General features: G+C 36.8%; 1 protein-coding gene across 10 annotated transcripts in view; it reads left to right on the top strand.

Moving 5' to 3' along the window:
* EHBP1 (EH domain binding protein 1) overlaps positions 1-17,264 on the top strand; it is a 387,100-nt gene that overhangs the window by 316,685 nt on the left and 53,151 nt on the right. For 7 of the 10 annotated variants that reach the window (XM_024999431.2, XM_024999432.2, XM_024999433.2 and 4 more), the window contains one exon: positions 9,101-9,248. In XM_024999431.2, coding sequence (XP_024855199.1) covers positions 9,101-9,248 — 148 coding nt within the window. The remainder of the gene's footprint in view (positions 1-9,100; positions 9,249-17,264) is intronic. The other 3 variants (XM_010810110.4, XM_005212830.5, XM_059891781.1) reach the window with 1 other exon arrangement.

Below are 17,264 nucleotides of genomic sequence, written 5' to 3' on the forward strand. Positions count from 1 at the left end.
TTTTTATTTTTATCTTTGGTTGCAAGTGAATAGGTGCACTTTGGTAATCCTTGCCTCTGGACAAGCACAAATTTTTTTTTGTCCTTTCTGAATGCCTAATAACAGAGCTTTGCTTCCTGTCTAATGATGAAAGGGTGGCAGTCAAGTTCTTTCTCTTATTTTACTATAAAACTGAGGAATTTCACGGACCATTTTGAGAAGAGAATCCAATGAAATATTAGCAGTACTAAGTAAAGCCCTTTAAAAAAATTAGATAAGTTAAAATGTATTTAGCCCAAGTTCATTTATTAAAACTATGAAAACACTGAAGAACACAAGTAAGCACAGGATATTGTGTTGTTAAGGGAGTTAAAGGACATGGAATATGGGTTTGTTGGTAGAAATACTCTGCTTTGTTCTGTTATAAATACAGATTTACAAAGACTAAAGATGCAAACTATGTTGAAATAACATATTTGTAAATTTTGTAAAAGCCTATTTCATGATAATGTGTGTAGACATGTTTCTTAAATAGAAAGCCTTCTCAATCTATAGTTTTCAACTGACTGAATAAAAATATCTAATGTTATAAAAGACACCCTTGGGTGGGTAATGATCTCAGCAGCTACATTGACAGTTTCTCATGTTTTAATTCACCTTCACAAATCCATGGCATCATTTTTTGGCTAAAGTAATGTCAGTCAGTGACATTTGCGGCAAGTATCAAAAGGACCCCCCATGGCAGCCATTTTTATTTGATTCTTAAGATCCAAAGGCTGCTGAAAGAACAATTGAATAAAGTTGAGGATTGGAGAAGCTTGATTTTCTTGTTCTCTGTGAAATGAAACTGTGGTCTTTTTCTTCCTCTTCCCCTTGAAAGCAAAAGTCTGCTAGGGGGTTGTAGCTGTGTCAAAGCCGCTGGGATGCCACTGCTGATCACTTTAATTACTACGACTAAGGAGGATAAAATTAAAAGTAGCACCATTGAAGCAGTAGAAGAAAGCTTGCCTAGATGTCGGTGAACTGTGAAATATAAAAATTGCATACCAGTACGTTTTTATGGAAAGGAAACAAGGAATTACATTACTTATTCTTGAAGAGTTTGTCCTTAAATTGTCAAGTTTTACTAGTGCGTCTATCTATGGCAGATTGTAGACCATTTTAGAACGATAAGGAAAATAGTATCTTGAAGACATGCTGTGAAAATATTTTTTCAGTTTATGTCCAAAGTGGTTAGTTATGATCCATCTTCTATATTTGAATATTTAAATCCGTTGTGTTGAAATACAAGCTTTTTGTACCATAACAGGACTTTAGCCTTATTCTGAAGATGTTAGGTAAGAGGAAAGTGGAGCTTAAATGTACCACATTCAGTACTTTTCTGAAGGCTTATAATTTAAGGTCAAGAATGTAAGTTTTAAATGAATATAAATAAGTTAATTTCTCTTTACTGCTACTGTTTTCAGTAGCACAAAGGAGCATTTAACCTTATTTGTATAGCCCAAAAATAAGTAAAAAACTGTTGTTGTTTTTTAATCACAACAGCAATAGGGCTTGAGACAAATTTTCTGAACACCAATAATGTAATAGACAGGACCAACCCTTTGAAATCAGACAGACACTGATTTTAATTCTTACTGTGCCATTTACAAGATGTATGACCTTGGGCAGTATATTTAAGTGCAATTCCATTTCTGTGAAACCGGAGTGACATTGGTTACCTCAGAGTGGTGAATGGTAAATGAGACAACACCTGTGAACACACTGCACAGACACACAGCCAGTATTTACTCAAAAATACAGCTTCCCTCTAAAGAGTGCATCCATCTTACAAAAGCTCAAATGTCCTATATAAATCAGTCTAACTCTCTTAATAATACTGTACAGAAAAAGGTAAATGCCATCAGACCCATTCTTAAAAAAATAGGAAACTGCTTCAATTTATTTAAGTTTATTTAGGCAGATAAATGAAAGATAAGTTTCCTATGTATTGAATTTTCAAATGTAATTTTTAATGACAGCAGTCTTCTAAGGTACTTACATTGCATCCCATTGAAAAGATTCCTTTATTTTTTTCAGCAGATTTGGTAAACAGATGACTTATTTACAGCTATGAGTCACTGTCTTCCTTTGAATGCAGAAAGGTGAAAACAGATAACACATTTCTGTATTTGAATAGTTTTAGGCAAACCATCATTGTCAGAAATACTCAAATCTACAAACATACAAAAATAACAAAATAATCATCATCCTTACTCTCTGATCATTTTATTCCTTTGACATAAACAATATGTTTCTTTTAAGTAAAAGATACAAAGATTTGGTACTATCTGTTCTTTAAATAATAATGTAAAAACTGACTTTTAATGAAGTTTATATGTAAAAATTAAGATGAAATAGTTTTATATATAAGGAATCTGGAAATTAGTAATACTATCAGTTAAATTGGTTGCATAATCAATTGCTGTAATTACAAGGTTTTCCTTGTGACCTTAACAATTAACTTCTATTTTCTCAGTTGGCTCTTTGTCTTAAGAGAACTTAATGGGTGAGAAAACAAACAGCACCGATATGCCATCCCACTGGAGAGCTCTAGGCCCAAGCAAAATTGTCTCTGTGGTGTTAGGACATTAGTAGAAAAGTAAATCAAGGCAATCTGATAGGGAACTAGAATTCTGTCAATCAGGCTCAAGATTTTGTGCTGTGTCCATAAACTTTGTTTACTGTAGGGTTTTATGAGTTGTAACCTGCCCTTGCAGTGTGTTAATGAGACTAAATCTTGCTACTTGAGAATTGAATTACAGCACACCTCTGGGCTAATGGTTATAAACAGAAAGTCCCATTAGGGCTGCATTCTGATTTGTTCATTTGCATTTTTTTCTATTGTATGGAGAACAATGACAGGTAAATAGTGACAAACAAACAATTTACATGGAAATTGATAAAGTGTCCCTAATTAGTATTTAGAGTTGGTTTTATTAATGATTGTCTGCTTTAAATTGCACTCTTGGTAAGATCTCAGAAACATTTGCAGATGGGAGTATTACTGGGGGAGGAGGAGAAAATGGTAGGTGATAAGAAAAAGCTAGGTTCTCATTTCATATTCAGAAAGGTAGAATCATTTATTTCATTTTTATGCAGTTAAGATGACCCAAGACCACTTCATCTTAGTCTGAATCACCAAATTCCAACTCTGCAAGAAGTTATTACTCATGCGGTGAAATTCACTGAAACCTAGTTGCCTGAGGCATATCAAATAATGGTTTTTATTAGTGCTCTTAACTTCTCTTAAATTTGAAAGATGAAAGTTTAGTAAAAAGCTCAATTTTCCTCAGTTGGTCATGTAATTTGGTACTTTTGGGGATCAAATAGTTCGGAGGTTAAGACCAGGGCCCTGTAGTCAAACAGACCAGGATTGGACTCTGAGCTCTAACATCAGTTCTAGCTGTGAGATCTTGGAACTCTAAAACTAAATATTCTCATTGGTACAAATTGTGTTGTAAAAATTAAATGAGATCATCATACATATAAAGCACTTAGCACATAAAAGCTCAAGAAATATGAATCAGTTCAGTTCAGTTCAGTCGCTCAGTCATGTCCGACTCTTGGTGACCCCATGAACGGCAGCACGCCAGGCCTCCCTGTCCATCACCAACTCCCGGAGTCCACCCAAACCCATGTCCATCGAGTCGGTGATGCCATCCAACCATCTCATCCTCTGTCATCCCCTTTTCCTCCTGCCCTGAATCTTTCCCAGCATCAGGGTCTTTTCCAGTGAGTCAGCTCTTTTCATCAGGTGGCCAAAGTGCTGGAGTTTCGTCTTCAACATCAGGCCCTCTAATGAACACCCAGGACTGATCTCCTTTAGGATGGACTGGTTGGATCTCCTCACAGTCCAAGGGACTCTCAAGAGTCTTCTCCAACACTACAGTTCAAAAGCATCAATTCTTCAGCACTCAGCTTTCTTTATAGTCCAACTCTCACATCCATTCATGACCACTGGAAAAACCATAGCCTTGACTAGACGGACCTTTGTTGGCAAAGTAATGTCTCTGCTTTTTAATATGCTGTCTAGATTGATCACTGGAGAAGGCAATGGCACCCCACTCCAGTACTCTTGCCTGGAAAATCCCATGGACGGAGGAGCCTGGTAGGCTGCAGTCCATGGGGTCACTAAGAGTCGGACATGACTGAGCAACTTCACTTTCACTTTTCTCTTTCATGCATTAGAGAAGGAAATGGCAATCCACTCCAGTGTCCTTGCCTGGAGAATCCCAGGGATGGCGGAGCCTGGTGGGCTGCCATCTCTGGGGTCGCACAGAGTCGGACACGACTAAAGCGACTTAGCATAGCATAGCATAGGTTGATCATAACTTTCATTCCAAAGAGTAAACTTCTTTTAATTTCATGGCTGCAGTCACCATCTGCAGTGATTTTGGAGCCCAGAAAAATAAAGTCAGCCACTGTTTCCACTGTTTCCCCATCTATTTGCCATGAAATGATGTAGTTTTCTGAATGTTGAGCTTTAAGCCGACACCAAAATAACCATTATCAAGCCTGCCTTTCCTTTTTATTTTCTAAGTTTAGAAATACTAATAATAAACTGAGGATTTTTGTGTATTATTATTATTGCATCTTCAGTTTCACTCTACCCAGTGTATACTACTCCTCTAACTACAAATAAGTCTGCCTCTCTAAATATTAAGAAAATTACTTTCTCTTGAAGGTTAGCTCTCTAGTCTTTTGCCCCTACCACAACCATCCAACCCAGAAACCTGTCATCTCATTTCTTTCTTCCTTTCCCCCAAGACTTTTAAAAAATAACTTTTATTACAAATGTAGTGTGGTTATATTATAGAAAGTTAGACAACGAAGAGAAATTGAAGAAAACGTAAATATCACATTTCCATACCCTGATAGCTCCACCATGACAACTTTGTAAATAACCTTCTAGGTCTGCATATATATTTTGCCAAAAAGACAAAATTAAGTTATTAATATATAAACTATTTTTGCAGTTGTTGTATTTTCTCTCATTTAATACTATGATTATATTCAGATTTCTTTAATTTATTCAGCAGTGTCCTTTATAGCTGGTTTATCCAACTGGTGTCTAACCCAGGCCTATACATTGCATCTGGTCAGGTCCCTCTTATTGGTGGGGATGGTGATTGGTTAGTTGGCTTTTGTTGTGTGTTTGTTTTTATAACTCTCTCTCATTAAAATGACCAGGTCAGTTAGCCTGAATATCCTACTTCCTAGGTTTGTTTGTTTGCTTCCTTGCTCTGTCATTTACCATGTTTCTCTATCTCCTGTGTTTAAGATAAACTGGAGATTATATCTAAAGGCTTAGTAGATTCACTTTAGACATAGTGCTTGCTTCATGTGCTTCACATCAAAAAACATGTTACATATGGTTGACTCAACATTAGAGATGCTAAGATTGACCGTTAGAGTAGTGGTTTCTAATCCCTGATCTAGTTCTGATCTCTCGATTTAAAATACAATTTTCCTCTTACAACCAGGAAATAATCTATATGGTATTACTTAATTAACCACATGATCTAATTATTAATGTGTAAAACAATCCCAAACATAATGGTCTAAATTACTTTTATTCTCACTAATTCTGTGGGTCAGGATTTCAGATAGGGTACAGTGTGTGTGCTTTGTCTCTGTTCCACATTGTCTGAAGTCTCAGTTGGGGTGACTTGAGCAGTTGGAAGTGACCCAAAGTGGCTAAAGGCTGATATTCTGAAGAAGCCTTTATTCACATGTCTGATACGTGAGCTCAGAAGACTCAAGACTGAACTTGGGAGTTGGGGGAGTGAAAAAAAAAAAAAGACTGAACTTGGCTGGGAATGTGAACTAGTGCACCTGCATATGGCTTGGGATTCTCACAATATGACAGTTGGGTTCCCAGAACATATAAAATGCAAGAATTTCAAGAGAACTGGGCAAAAGGGTATAGCCTTTTCTGACCCAGCCTTGGAAGTCACCTTCAACACTTCTATTTTCTGTTGATTATATACAAGTCACTTACACTAGCCCATACTCAAGGGGAAGGGAATTAAATATGTCATCTCTTGATAAGGAAATAGCAAAGTCACACTGCAAAAAGTTTATAGGATGAGAAATACTGTCATGGCCATCTTTGGAAAGTATGTAATATAAATATCCAGTTTCCCATCAAACATTTTCTTAAGAGCTTTAATAATAGTTCATAAGCCTTGCTAGAATCAATCATTCTTTTATGAGTGGCAAAGTTTCATTTTTTTTTAAATTTTACTTTTTAAGAAATTGTTAATATAGCTGGAATCATTTTATAAAGTAGAGTTTTCTGTCATCATTAACTGGGCTATTTATTAGTTGCCCTAAACTTCAGTTCCCACTGGAAAGACACGATAAGTGCTTGATTTTTTTCTCCAATTACTAATTTTGGGGAATTATCTTTTTAAAATTTATTTATTTATTTATTTGGTTATGCCATATTTCAGTTGCAGCACACTAGATGTTCAGTCTTCGTTGCAGCACTTGGGATCTTTAGTTGCAGCATGTGAACTCTTAGTTGTGGTATGTGGGATCCACTTCCCCAACCAAGGATCAAACCTGGGCCTCCTGCTTTGGGACCACAGAGTCCCAACTGCTGGACAAACAGGAAGTCTCAGGGAGTTCTATTAAAAGCATCCGCAGATGAGTTTATATATCCTTCTAAGAACTTTTTGAATGTCATAATAAATTGATGAATTTTCACTGATTCATTGTGTGATTTCATTGATTATTCAATTCATTGCAGTCATTGCATGTTTGTTTGATACTGAGTTGTTTCACTTTGCCCACTGGGAGCTTCAAGCTTGTGCTGCATTCTATACCCGCATTAATTTTGACAGCTCTCAGTTCTAGCCGTCTCAAAATTTGTGAACAGTTGCCTGGGCTTGAACTGCATCAGTCTAGTGCCTACCCCTCTCTCTAATGCTATTACCTACCAAGTTTGATTGCCCTTTTTAAACGTTCAGACTCATTAACCTCTAACATTTACTGCAGTCGATTATTCCCTTTTTCATGAAAGCCTCTTCGTCTTTGATTCTCAGGATGTATCAGTGTTACAGTTCTCATCCCCTTCCTTCTCTGTCTCCTTTTCCTATTTTTACCTAAATGTAAATGTTTTCCGTGATTTAGTTAGTAGGTTTTATTTTTCTCTACAGTACTTCTTCAGGTGATCTTGTGTATTCCTGTCACTTCGGCCGTTAGCTCTGTAGTCATAGTTTGACTTCACTCCCTAGCATCATTTTCACTTCCCAACTACTTACATCTTGACTCAAGTGTCCAACCAGCCTCTCAAATCTAGTCTATCTTACCCCAGACTTCCAGCCTTTTCCTCTTATAATTCATCTTGGTTTTTCTATTTTTAATGCCACATTTCTAGTTACCCAAGTTTAAAACTTCTGAGTCAGCTTTTTTTCTTCCCTCTACCTCTAATCAGTTACCAAGAATTGGTACAGGTACCAGTTCTAGCTCTGATATGTTTCTTACACTTGTCTCCTTCCATTCCCATTGCCACTATCCCAGTTCTGAATCTCATTATAGTTTCCTTGTCCTATTTATAAGAGCCTCCTAAGTACTCTTTCCAGTCCCTCTCTGCCAGCCTATTTTATACATTGTTGTTAACTGTACACTTCTGGTTAATCATTCCCCTTGGGGGGAAAAAAGTTACACAACAAAAGTAAACTTCTTTCTTCTGAACTCTTCTGTGCATTTTAATCACATCTCCTTATTGTGGCTGTTTTATCTTGCCCTCTGTATTATAAGCTTTGCTAGTATAAATTATAAATTTTCATGCCTGAAATTTCTATAGCAAGTACCAAGCACCAGGGTGTGTACTAAGGACCAAAGATACAAAGATAAGTCAAATCTAGCTCCTGCCTTTGAGTGGCTCAGTTCTGCTGAGAAGGAGGCATTTGTGCAGAGTTTTAACTTGATATGTAGTGTTTTAAAAAGTAATCACATGCACTACACACACACACACACACACACACACACACACACTTTTGTAGCCACAGAGAAGAAGGAGAACTTCTTTCCACCAGCAAGGAGGACAGAAGAGTAGTCAGAGAAATTTAGTGGATTTAAAATGAATCTTGAAGAATGAGTAGGAGTTAAATAGATGAGAGAACTTTCCAGGAAGATGAAATGATATATTCATTTCAAATCCATGGATGCATGAAACTGCATGATACAAACAATTTGTATAAATAGATGTGAGGTTTTATAGAGATTGGAAGAGGTTAAGAGAAGGTAACCACAGATATGTTGGGGCCAGATTATTTCAGGCTTTGTTTTGTCATAATAATAATGCCTTATATCATATACTTTCCAGTTTACAAAGCAGTTTCACATTGATTATTTGCAATTCATAATAACCTGTTTTTAGGGAGGCAAAATCTAATTTATTTAACTCTGTCATTTTTAGTTATTTCAAATACCAAAACCCACGCTAGATTTTACTTTTTCTTTTCAGTGTGTGTCTGGGGGGAGAGTAGAAATGGGGATAGTAGTACATCAGTACCTAATTCTGATTTTAAAACTATCAGCAATAACTGAGGAACTAATGTGCTATCCTATACCTGCCATAGCCCCCTAAAAATACCGTTTTCTATATTTGATCAACATGATGTAGCAGCATTTTCTACTATCAAAAATTTCCTTTAGCCAGTGCTGTATGCCTTTACTAGAAACATGCAAGTTAAATTTTAATCTTAAGAAAAAAAAGTATTAATTGAAATTCTGTTTTCAGTATTGCAACTTTTTTCCTAAAAGCTCGGTCATTTTATTAATAGTTGATCCTGCTACTTTACTTTGGTAATTATATTGCCAAACATTCTTTAAAGGCTACTTTGAATTTTTAACAGACATTTTAATACAATAATTTGTAAATGTTTTTAAAAATCTGATTCTTGGATGTCTTTTAAAAATGGTGTGACATCCAACTGATATAGAGCATCCTATTTATAATGTGGGCCAAGCACCATGCTGTAAACCAGTTACTATCATGATGATCAGATTGAAAATGAAATTGCATTTCTGTCAATTACTGAGTTGGCAACTGTTCAATATATCTTAGCAGCAAGATGAAGAGCGACGTCGGCAGCTGAGAGAGAGAGCTCGTCAGCTAATAGCAGAAGCTCGATCTGGAGTGAAGATGTCAGAACTTCCCAGCTATGGTGAAATGGCTGCAGAAAAGTTGAAAGAAAGGTCAAAGGCATCTGGAGGTGAGTTGAAGAATCTTGTATCATATTCTACAGACAACCCAGAAATCCGTGATGGACCTTTCGGGACATTTTATTCTTACTTCAAAATGTTGTGCATCAAATACATAAAGTTTCTAACCTATTCATAGTAAATCAGAAGATGACTATTGCCATTTTTCAAAATCAACTCTTTGACTTAATTTTTAACAACTCAGGAAGTACTTTGATTATGATTAAGTATGATTAGTACTCGAGAAACACCAAGAATATGATTTAGGAGAAAACTCTGACAGTCCTTAGTTTGTGATTCCCCATGATGCCTCATTAATTGTATTAGAATGAGTAAAATGCGATCAAGTCCTCAGCATCTGGATCACAAGACTTGTTAGTCTAGAGCTTTGGCTTGAGAGATTTTCACTTTGAGCCAGATCTTTGGAAAGTAGCTTTAACAATGTTTCCAGCACTATATCCTGACATGTAAGAATTTTTAATAAGTCCCATATGCATTTCTCTTAGTCTTCTTATTTGAAGAGGGTCTTTTTCAATATCTGTAGAAATTTTTCTAAGCTTGATGTTGAAACAAGGACTACATATACATATAATTAAAGGGAATTTTAATTTTACCTATCAGTGCCCAATTTCAGCACTTTTAACTTGAAACTTTTTACGTTTTTATTTTAGTAGTATACTCAAGAGGGCTTTTTTATTTCAAAGATACGTGACCTATTTATCTTCCAGAACATGCCAGGTACTTGTTCTGAGTTAATCTTAAATGTTAAGATCATTCTGGAGAGTAGGCAAGTGAGGACTCGAATAAAACCTTAGAGAACTGAAACAAAGGAAACTATTTCTAGGTCAATAAGTTTCTTCATAGTAAACGGAAACTTACTGCTGTTATTTCTAATTGATCCCTTATATTAAAATCTTACTGTTGTAGAGTGTTCCAACAAATGCCTATAGCATGTTACCTCCCATCCCCATATATTTGAAAGCTGCTTTCCCAAATAGCTATGTTTCTGTCCATCTGGTGTTCTCAGAATGTTTGTTTCTTAGTTAAGTCTTTCATCTTACCTTTTCAACTCCTATCATTCAGAATTTTTATTACAGTTTCTATATGGAGAAGGGAATGGCAACCCACTCCAGTATTCTTGCCTGGAGAATCCCATGGACAGAGGAACCTTGCAGGTTACATACAGTCCATGGGGTCGCAAGAGTCGGACACAACTGAGTCACTTTCAGTACTTCAGTAACCGCTCACAGCTACATTTATATAATGCTATTATAATTTGCTTTCATTTATTATTAGTAACAAGATGTTTCTTTGATATCATAGAAATTCCAGATACTCTAAGTAAACCTTAGATGTCTCTGCTTCCTTGTATCTCAGAATGATTAAAAAAAAAAAAAGCCTCATATTCTTGACCCTCCAGATAGACTGTCCTAAAATTATTGATACTATCTCCATGTGACATTGTAAACCCATAGAAGAGTAAACATAAAATAGAGAGGCATCCACTGTCTCTTAATTTTTTTTTTTCCTAACAGGCAGCTGATAACAATGCTAAATGAGTTGTGAACTCTAGGAAGACTAAGGATTAAAATTTTCTGATTAAGGGTATGGTGTGAGTTAGCTATGTAATTGGTCTTATCTTTATAATCCAATCCCAGTTGAGGCTAAGCCAGAACTAGACTAGATAGAGAGACTTAATCAGTGTTACAACCCCCAAAATGGGTAGCTTCCCAGCTTGGTAACTAGGGAAAGTGAAGACCTGACTTTGGCATCATTCAACAGTCCACAAAGTGAATAAAGAATAAGTGAGGATTGGATCTCTGAAACTAACAAAAAAGTACAGACTAGAAAAGGAAAAGCCAGATTAAATGAAGATGGGACAGAGTTCAACGGATGACTTATGAGAACCTGCTGAAAAGTCAAGACTCTTCCCTAAGATGACCAAGGTGATCAGGCCCATTTCTCTCATAGACCATACCATACCTTGGATGTTGGAAGTGGCCACATATCAGATGGTAGTCTGTTAATCAGACCTAAAGTTGACCTTCAAGTGGTGCAGCCCTATTTCTTGACCTCAGTGGTGGATTTTGGCCTGTCTTCATAAAGGTATATGGATCTGACTAGGTCTGCTCGGGCATCAAAGCCTAAGCTGAAGCTTTCAAGGCCAGAATGGAATAGACCTTTAGTTCAAGGGAAAGGGTAAGATACCTTCCTAGAATTCAACCATTCATACATACACATTTATCTATTTAGTGGTTCCAGCTGTTGTGTTGGGCCAGGATTTGGCAGAAAGGGCCCTAGGAAGGGCCAGAGTAAATTTTTACAGGCTTGCAGGCCATACGTTCTCTCTCTTAACTGCTTGGCTCTGCCCTTGTAGATTTGAACAATATGTAAATTAATGGGCATGCCTGTTATTTACTCTGAAAGCGTGGTAGGCTGAATTTTGCCCCCCGTGCTATAGTTTGCTGGCATTTACATAGCCAATTAGATATTCACTTGATTTCACAAGAGTCTAATTCCTAAATGAAAATGACCCTTTGGGGTTGATAAGTCAGGAAACACAATTAACAAATTAGCGTCCACTCTTCCACTGTCTAATGGGAATTACCAAATCTGAATAAGGAATGGTGCAAAATGAGAGAGGGATCAGCCTAGATGATGGACTAGAGAGGGAAATTTTTTGGAAGCAGTGGTCCAGAGTGACAAAGAAGAGGGAGTAGTCAAGAGCTGAAATAATAAGGTGAAAGCACAACCTAGGGGATGTGTTGAACTTGGTACTCAGACTCATTGCCTGAACCTATTTGAAATGCTTGCTTTTTTCCATTCTCAGCAGCCAGCCTCAGTGAGGAAAGGACACTTGCTAAGTTTGAGGTGAGGTGTCATGAGCCTCAGGTGTTCACAGAAAATATTTGTAAGTTATTTTAGGTCTCTGAAGCCAGGTATCCAAGCATCCCACTTGCATCCTATTTCAACCAGAAATAGCCTGATTCTTATGAAATAACAGAACCCGTCCAAGGAGCTACAGCCTCAGTTCAGTTCAGTTGCTCAGTTGTGTCCAACTCTTTGCAACCCCATGAATCGCAGCACGCCAGGCCTCCCTGTCCATCACCAACTCCTGGAGTTTACCCAAACTCATGTCCATAGAGTTGGTGATGCCATCCAGCCATCTCATCTTCTGTTGTCCCCTTCTTCTGCCTCCAATCCCTCCCAGTATCAGGGTCTTTTCCAGTGAGTCAACTCTTCACATGAGGTAGCCAAAGTATTGGAGTTTCAGCTTCAGCATTTGTCCTTCCAATGAACACCCAGGACTGATCACCTTTAGGATGGACTGCTTGGATCTCCTTGCAGTCCAAGGGACTCTCAAGAGTCTTCTCCAACACCACAGTTCAAAAGCATCAATTCTTCGATGCTCAGCTTTTTTCATAGTCCAGCTCTCACATCTATACATGACCACTGGAAAAACCATAGCCTTGACTAGACGGACCTTTGTTGGCAAAGTAATGTCTCTGCTTTTTAATATGCTATCTAGGTTGGTCATAACTTTCCTTCCAAGGAGTAAGCGTCTTTTAATTTCATGGCTGCAATCACCATCTGCAGTGATTTTGGAGCCCAAAAAATAAAGTCTGACACTGTTTCCACTACAGCCTAGCTTTTACTTTTTCGCCTCTTGAAATAATTTGAAGGCTTAGAAGAGAGTCAGGTGATATTGTGGTATTCTACATGTGTTTTTTCAATTTTTGCTTCATTTTTTAGTTGTAGACCTATAACAGCCTTTTAAACTCCTCATTTTAGGTAACAAACTTATGAGTTCATTTATTATATTGATCTTACTTGGCAAAGTACAGTTGTTTGGGGCCAAAGTGATATTTTCATTTTCAGTTATGTGGTATTGTGGGCAGAGAATATGGCCTGAATTTCTACTTTGAGAATTAAAAAGTTTTTATTTTGCCTAAACAAATGTTGCATTTTTATTAGTGGTCCATGGGCACTTGCAAGGAAGGTGTTTGTCCAGTTTGAAGATGATATTATATCTATAATTGCATGGTATATATTATATAGATTTTATATATTTATGTATACTTAAATCTCTGTATATTTTGTGTCATATCCATGATACCTATCATATCATATATATGATATTTTATGTCATATCTATTTATTTTTATTCTGTAGTTTATTGGTTTGATTTGAATTAGGTTAGAATCATTTATGGAGAAGGCAATGGCACCCCACTCCAGTACTTTTGCCTGGAAAATCCCACGGACGGAGGAGCCTGGTAGGCTGCAGTCCATGGGGTCGCTAGAGTCGGACACAACTGAGTGACTTCACTTCCACTTTTCACTTTCATGCATTGGAGAAGGAAATGGCAACCCACTCCAGTATTCTTGCTTGGAGAATCCCAGGGACGGGGAAGTCTGGTGGGCTGCAGTCTATGGGGTCGCACAGAGTTGGACACGACTGAAGCGACTTAGCAGCAGCAGCAGAATCATTTAACTTTTTTTTTTTAAGGGATCATTTAACTATTAAGCAGACATTTTTGCCCCTCTTTGATTTAGATGGAATAGTATACTTTGTTTTTGGATTTCAAATGGATAAATGAAAATTAAAAAAATTTATCTATGAGACTGTGTGCCTGCATTATCCTTATTTCAGTTATGGTAAATAGATTTGTCTAAATTTGTTCAACCAAAATAAAATCTTACAGGCCTTCAGTAATTTTTATTTTCAGCTTTCATTAATAATATATTTGTATTGTTTTCTATCATTTGTTTGATTTTTATAGGATAACTCTACAAGTTATAAATTTTACAGGGGGCCTTCAGTGAGAATTTTTAAATCATGATGCAAATAAGATATCTTATTCTGAAAATTTTTTTTTCTTCAAAGAAATAGTTTCATGTAAATGTAGGTGTTCTCTAAACTACCATTTTGTGTAAATATGTTTTTAACAGTAGCTTCAACTTCTTTTGTTTTTTAAGTGCAGATATTCTTTTTTTTTTTTTTACTGTTGCCTTATGTTCAGACTTTTCATTCAATTTATTTATAAATGATAAGTGTTATAAGACTGGCCTTATTTCTGTGCTATTAATCATACCATTGGGATCCCCATTTTGCTTATAGTGCTATACAGTGTCAGTTGGAATGCATTGTCTCATTCCTGTGTATGTACAATCTCTTTCTACTTTTTCCCACATACAGGCCATACTTGCAAACCACCTTCTGTTGTGTATTGTATCTCTAGTTTACTTTATGCCACGCTTACCTGCTGCTGCTGCTGCTGCTGCTGCTCCTGCTAAGTTGCTTCGGTCGTGTCCGACTCTGTGCGACCCCATAGACGGCAGCCCACCAGGCTCCCCCATCCCTGGGATTCTCCAGGCAAGAATACTGGAGTGGGTTGCCATTTCCTTCTCCAGTGCAGGAAAGTGAAAAGTGAAAGTGAAGTCGCTCAGTCGTGTCTGACTCTTAGCGACCCCGGATTGCAGCCTACCAGGCTCCTCCGTCCATGGGATTTTCCAGGCAAGAGTACTAGAGTGGGTTGCCACTGCCTTCTCCGGCCACGCTTACCTAGTGGGTTTTAAATGGGTAGCCTTAAAGATATATATAATCTTATATATATCATATATTTAATATGTAATAATTTAAGCACACACACAGACACACATGTACTTTAGTTCTGCTAAAATTCATATAGAGTATTTCGATAGGTATTAAGAAACGTGTAACAATAACTGTTGAAAAAAATTCAAGTGTTCATTGTAAAACTGAAGTCAGTGAATGGAAAGAAAGTGGAAATCTATTCTTAAGAAAACCTGATCATTAGAGGAGATCAAGTTTTACTCTTCCCCTTCCCAAATAGTAATCCTTTTATCTAAGGTTAACAATACATTTATAAACTTTTGAGTTAGCCTATTCAGCATTACTGGTGAGGGGTAATATGGGTAGAGATTTCATTTAGCCAGGAAATAAAATGAATGGCACCTGTTTAACATCACACATTATCCTGGCACTGTATAAAGGAGTAAAGACTATCCCACTGCATAACCCCAGGACCTGAAGTACCCATATCCAACCACTGTTCCAGACTTAGCTTCTCTTTATAACAATGCCATCGTTCTAGTCACTCTGTCTGGGGAGTCAGTGTTGACATCTGTCTCACTCTTCCTCTCATCAGTATCCCTCCCAACTACCCAGTACCAGTTGGTTTTCAAGTCATACCCACTCCCAATTATTTTATGATATATTAAGCTCTCCATACTACTTGCCTGAAGGTTATAACAGTCTCCAACATGGATTTCCTGCCTCCACCCTTTCTGTTCTAGAGTCCATCGTCTTACTCAGCGATCTCAAACGAAGGGTGATGTCACATGGCTAATATATTCCTGTGTGCAATCCCTGAACCACTTTTTCTTTCATATATGAAGGTATATCAGAATGTAAGCAAGAGTAATATTTTAGGAATAATATTGGAGATACTTTAATTCATAAAAACATAAGCTTCAGTGCTTCTGTAGTAATTATACATATTTCACAACTGATTACCATAAAACACTGGTAGAAAACTGCTTATATAGACTGTTCTCAACTTAAACAACACATTGCCCATCATGTTTGACCAGCAAACCAGTGTGTTCCTCTATTCCTACCAAGTAAAATCTTTTTACCTTTTAAGTCTTACTTCCCATTATTTCACTTTAAGTATGCTTGAGCCAGATAGGACTTTACACCATTTTTTGAACATAATCTATACTTTCCTGCTCTCATGCCACTAAACCTCTTCCCTCAATTGTACTTTTTGAAATTCTGTACATTTCTGAAGACTCAATTTAAAGGTTAGGGCTTCCAAAAAATAGTTCCTTGTGCTACTGGCAAAAGAATAATCTTTTCTTTTCTATTCTATTCTTCAAAAGAATAATCTTTTGAATTTGCTCTGTATCTTATTTTTACTTCATAACACTTAACTGTCCTACATGGTATTACAGTCATTTGTATGTATAACTTTTGGTCCCTGGGTTGGGAAGATCCCCTGGAGAAGGGATAGACTACCCACTCCAGTATTCTTGGGCTTCTCTGGTGGCTCAGATGGTAAAGAATCTGCCCACAATACGGGAGACCTGTGTTCAATCCCTCGGTTGGGAAGATCCCCTGGAGAAGGGAATGGCTACCTAGTCCAGTATTCTTGCCGGGATAATTCCAAGGACAGAGGAGCCTGGCAGGCTACAATCCATGGGGTCGCAAAGAGTTGGACATGACTGAGTGACCTTCACTTATATATAACTTTAAGGTGGAATAAATGTCTTAAAACTTGATATCTTATAAAACTTGATATCTCTTCAACATCTAGCAGTGTTTTGTAAATTGCAGTTTCAGTATACAATAGAAGTTTCTTGAATAAGTAAATGAATGAGTGTTGAATTTTGTGCTTTCACTCTAGATTAATTATGGACAGTAGAAATCAATAGAGGCTGGTTGCAGGAACAAAATACCATACTTTAAAATCTATTGATAGTAAACTCTCTGACAGGAGGAAGTGTTCTGAACACTTTCTTGGTACTCAGGAAATATTTGTTCATTCATTTCCCTTTACTACAGAATTATTTAGAGAAGAATTTTTGAGAACAATGAGGATGATGGTGCTGACTTTTATGAAATTAGTCAAATAGTTGTACTAAGCACAGTCAATTAGAAAAGCTCTCTCAACTAATTGTACTTAAATAATATAGCCAAGTATAATACCTTAATGATTTGAAAGCATTTAGCAATATTTTCCCTTGGGGGCATTTCTCATTCTTTTTCTCTCTGTTATATTCTTCTAAATGGCTTCCATTAGGAAGTCTTCAATAAATGTAAACTATTATTATTAATATTAATGCTCACAGTAAATATTTACTTGGGAAGCCCAAAATCAAACACACACTGTACAGGGAAAAGGAGAAATATTGAAGGTTTAAGCCAAAGTTATAGAATTTAGAATTTCTCAATTGCAATAACCTTTGGAATATCTCATTATTAATAAAAGTTGCCCTATG

The sequence above is a fragment of the Bos taurus genome, chromosome 11 (genome assembly GCF_002263795.3).
Source record: "Bos taurus isolate L1 Dominette 01449 registration number 42190680 breed Hereford chromosome 11, ARS-UCD2.0, whole genome shotgun sequence".
Lineage (NCBI taxonomy): Eukaryota > Metazoa > Chordata > Mammalia > Artiodactyla > Bovidae > Bos > Bos taurus.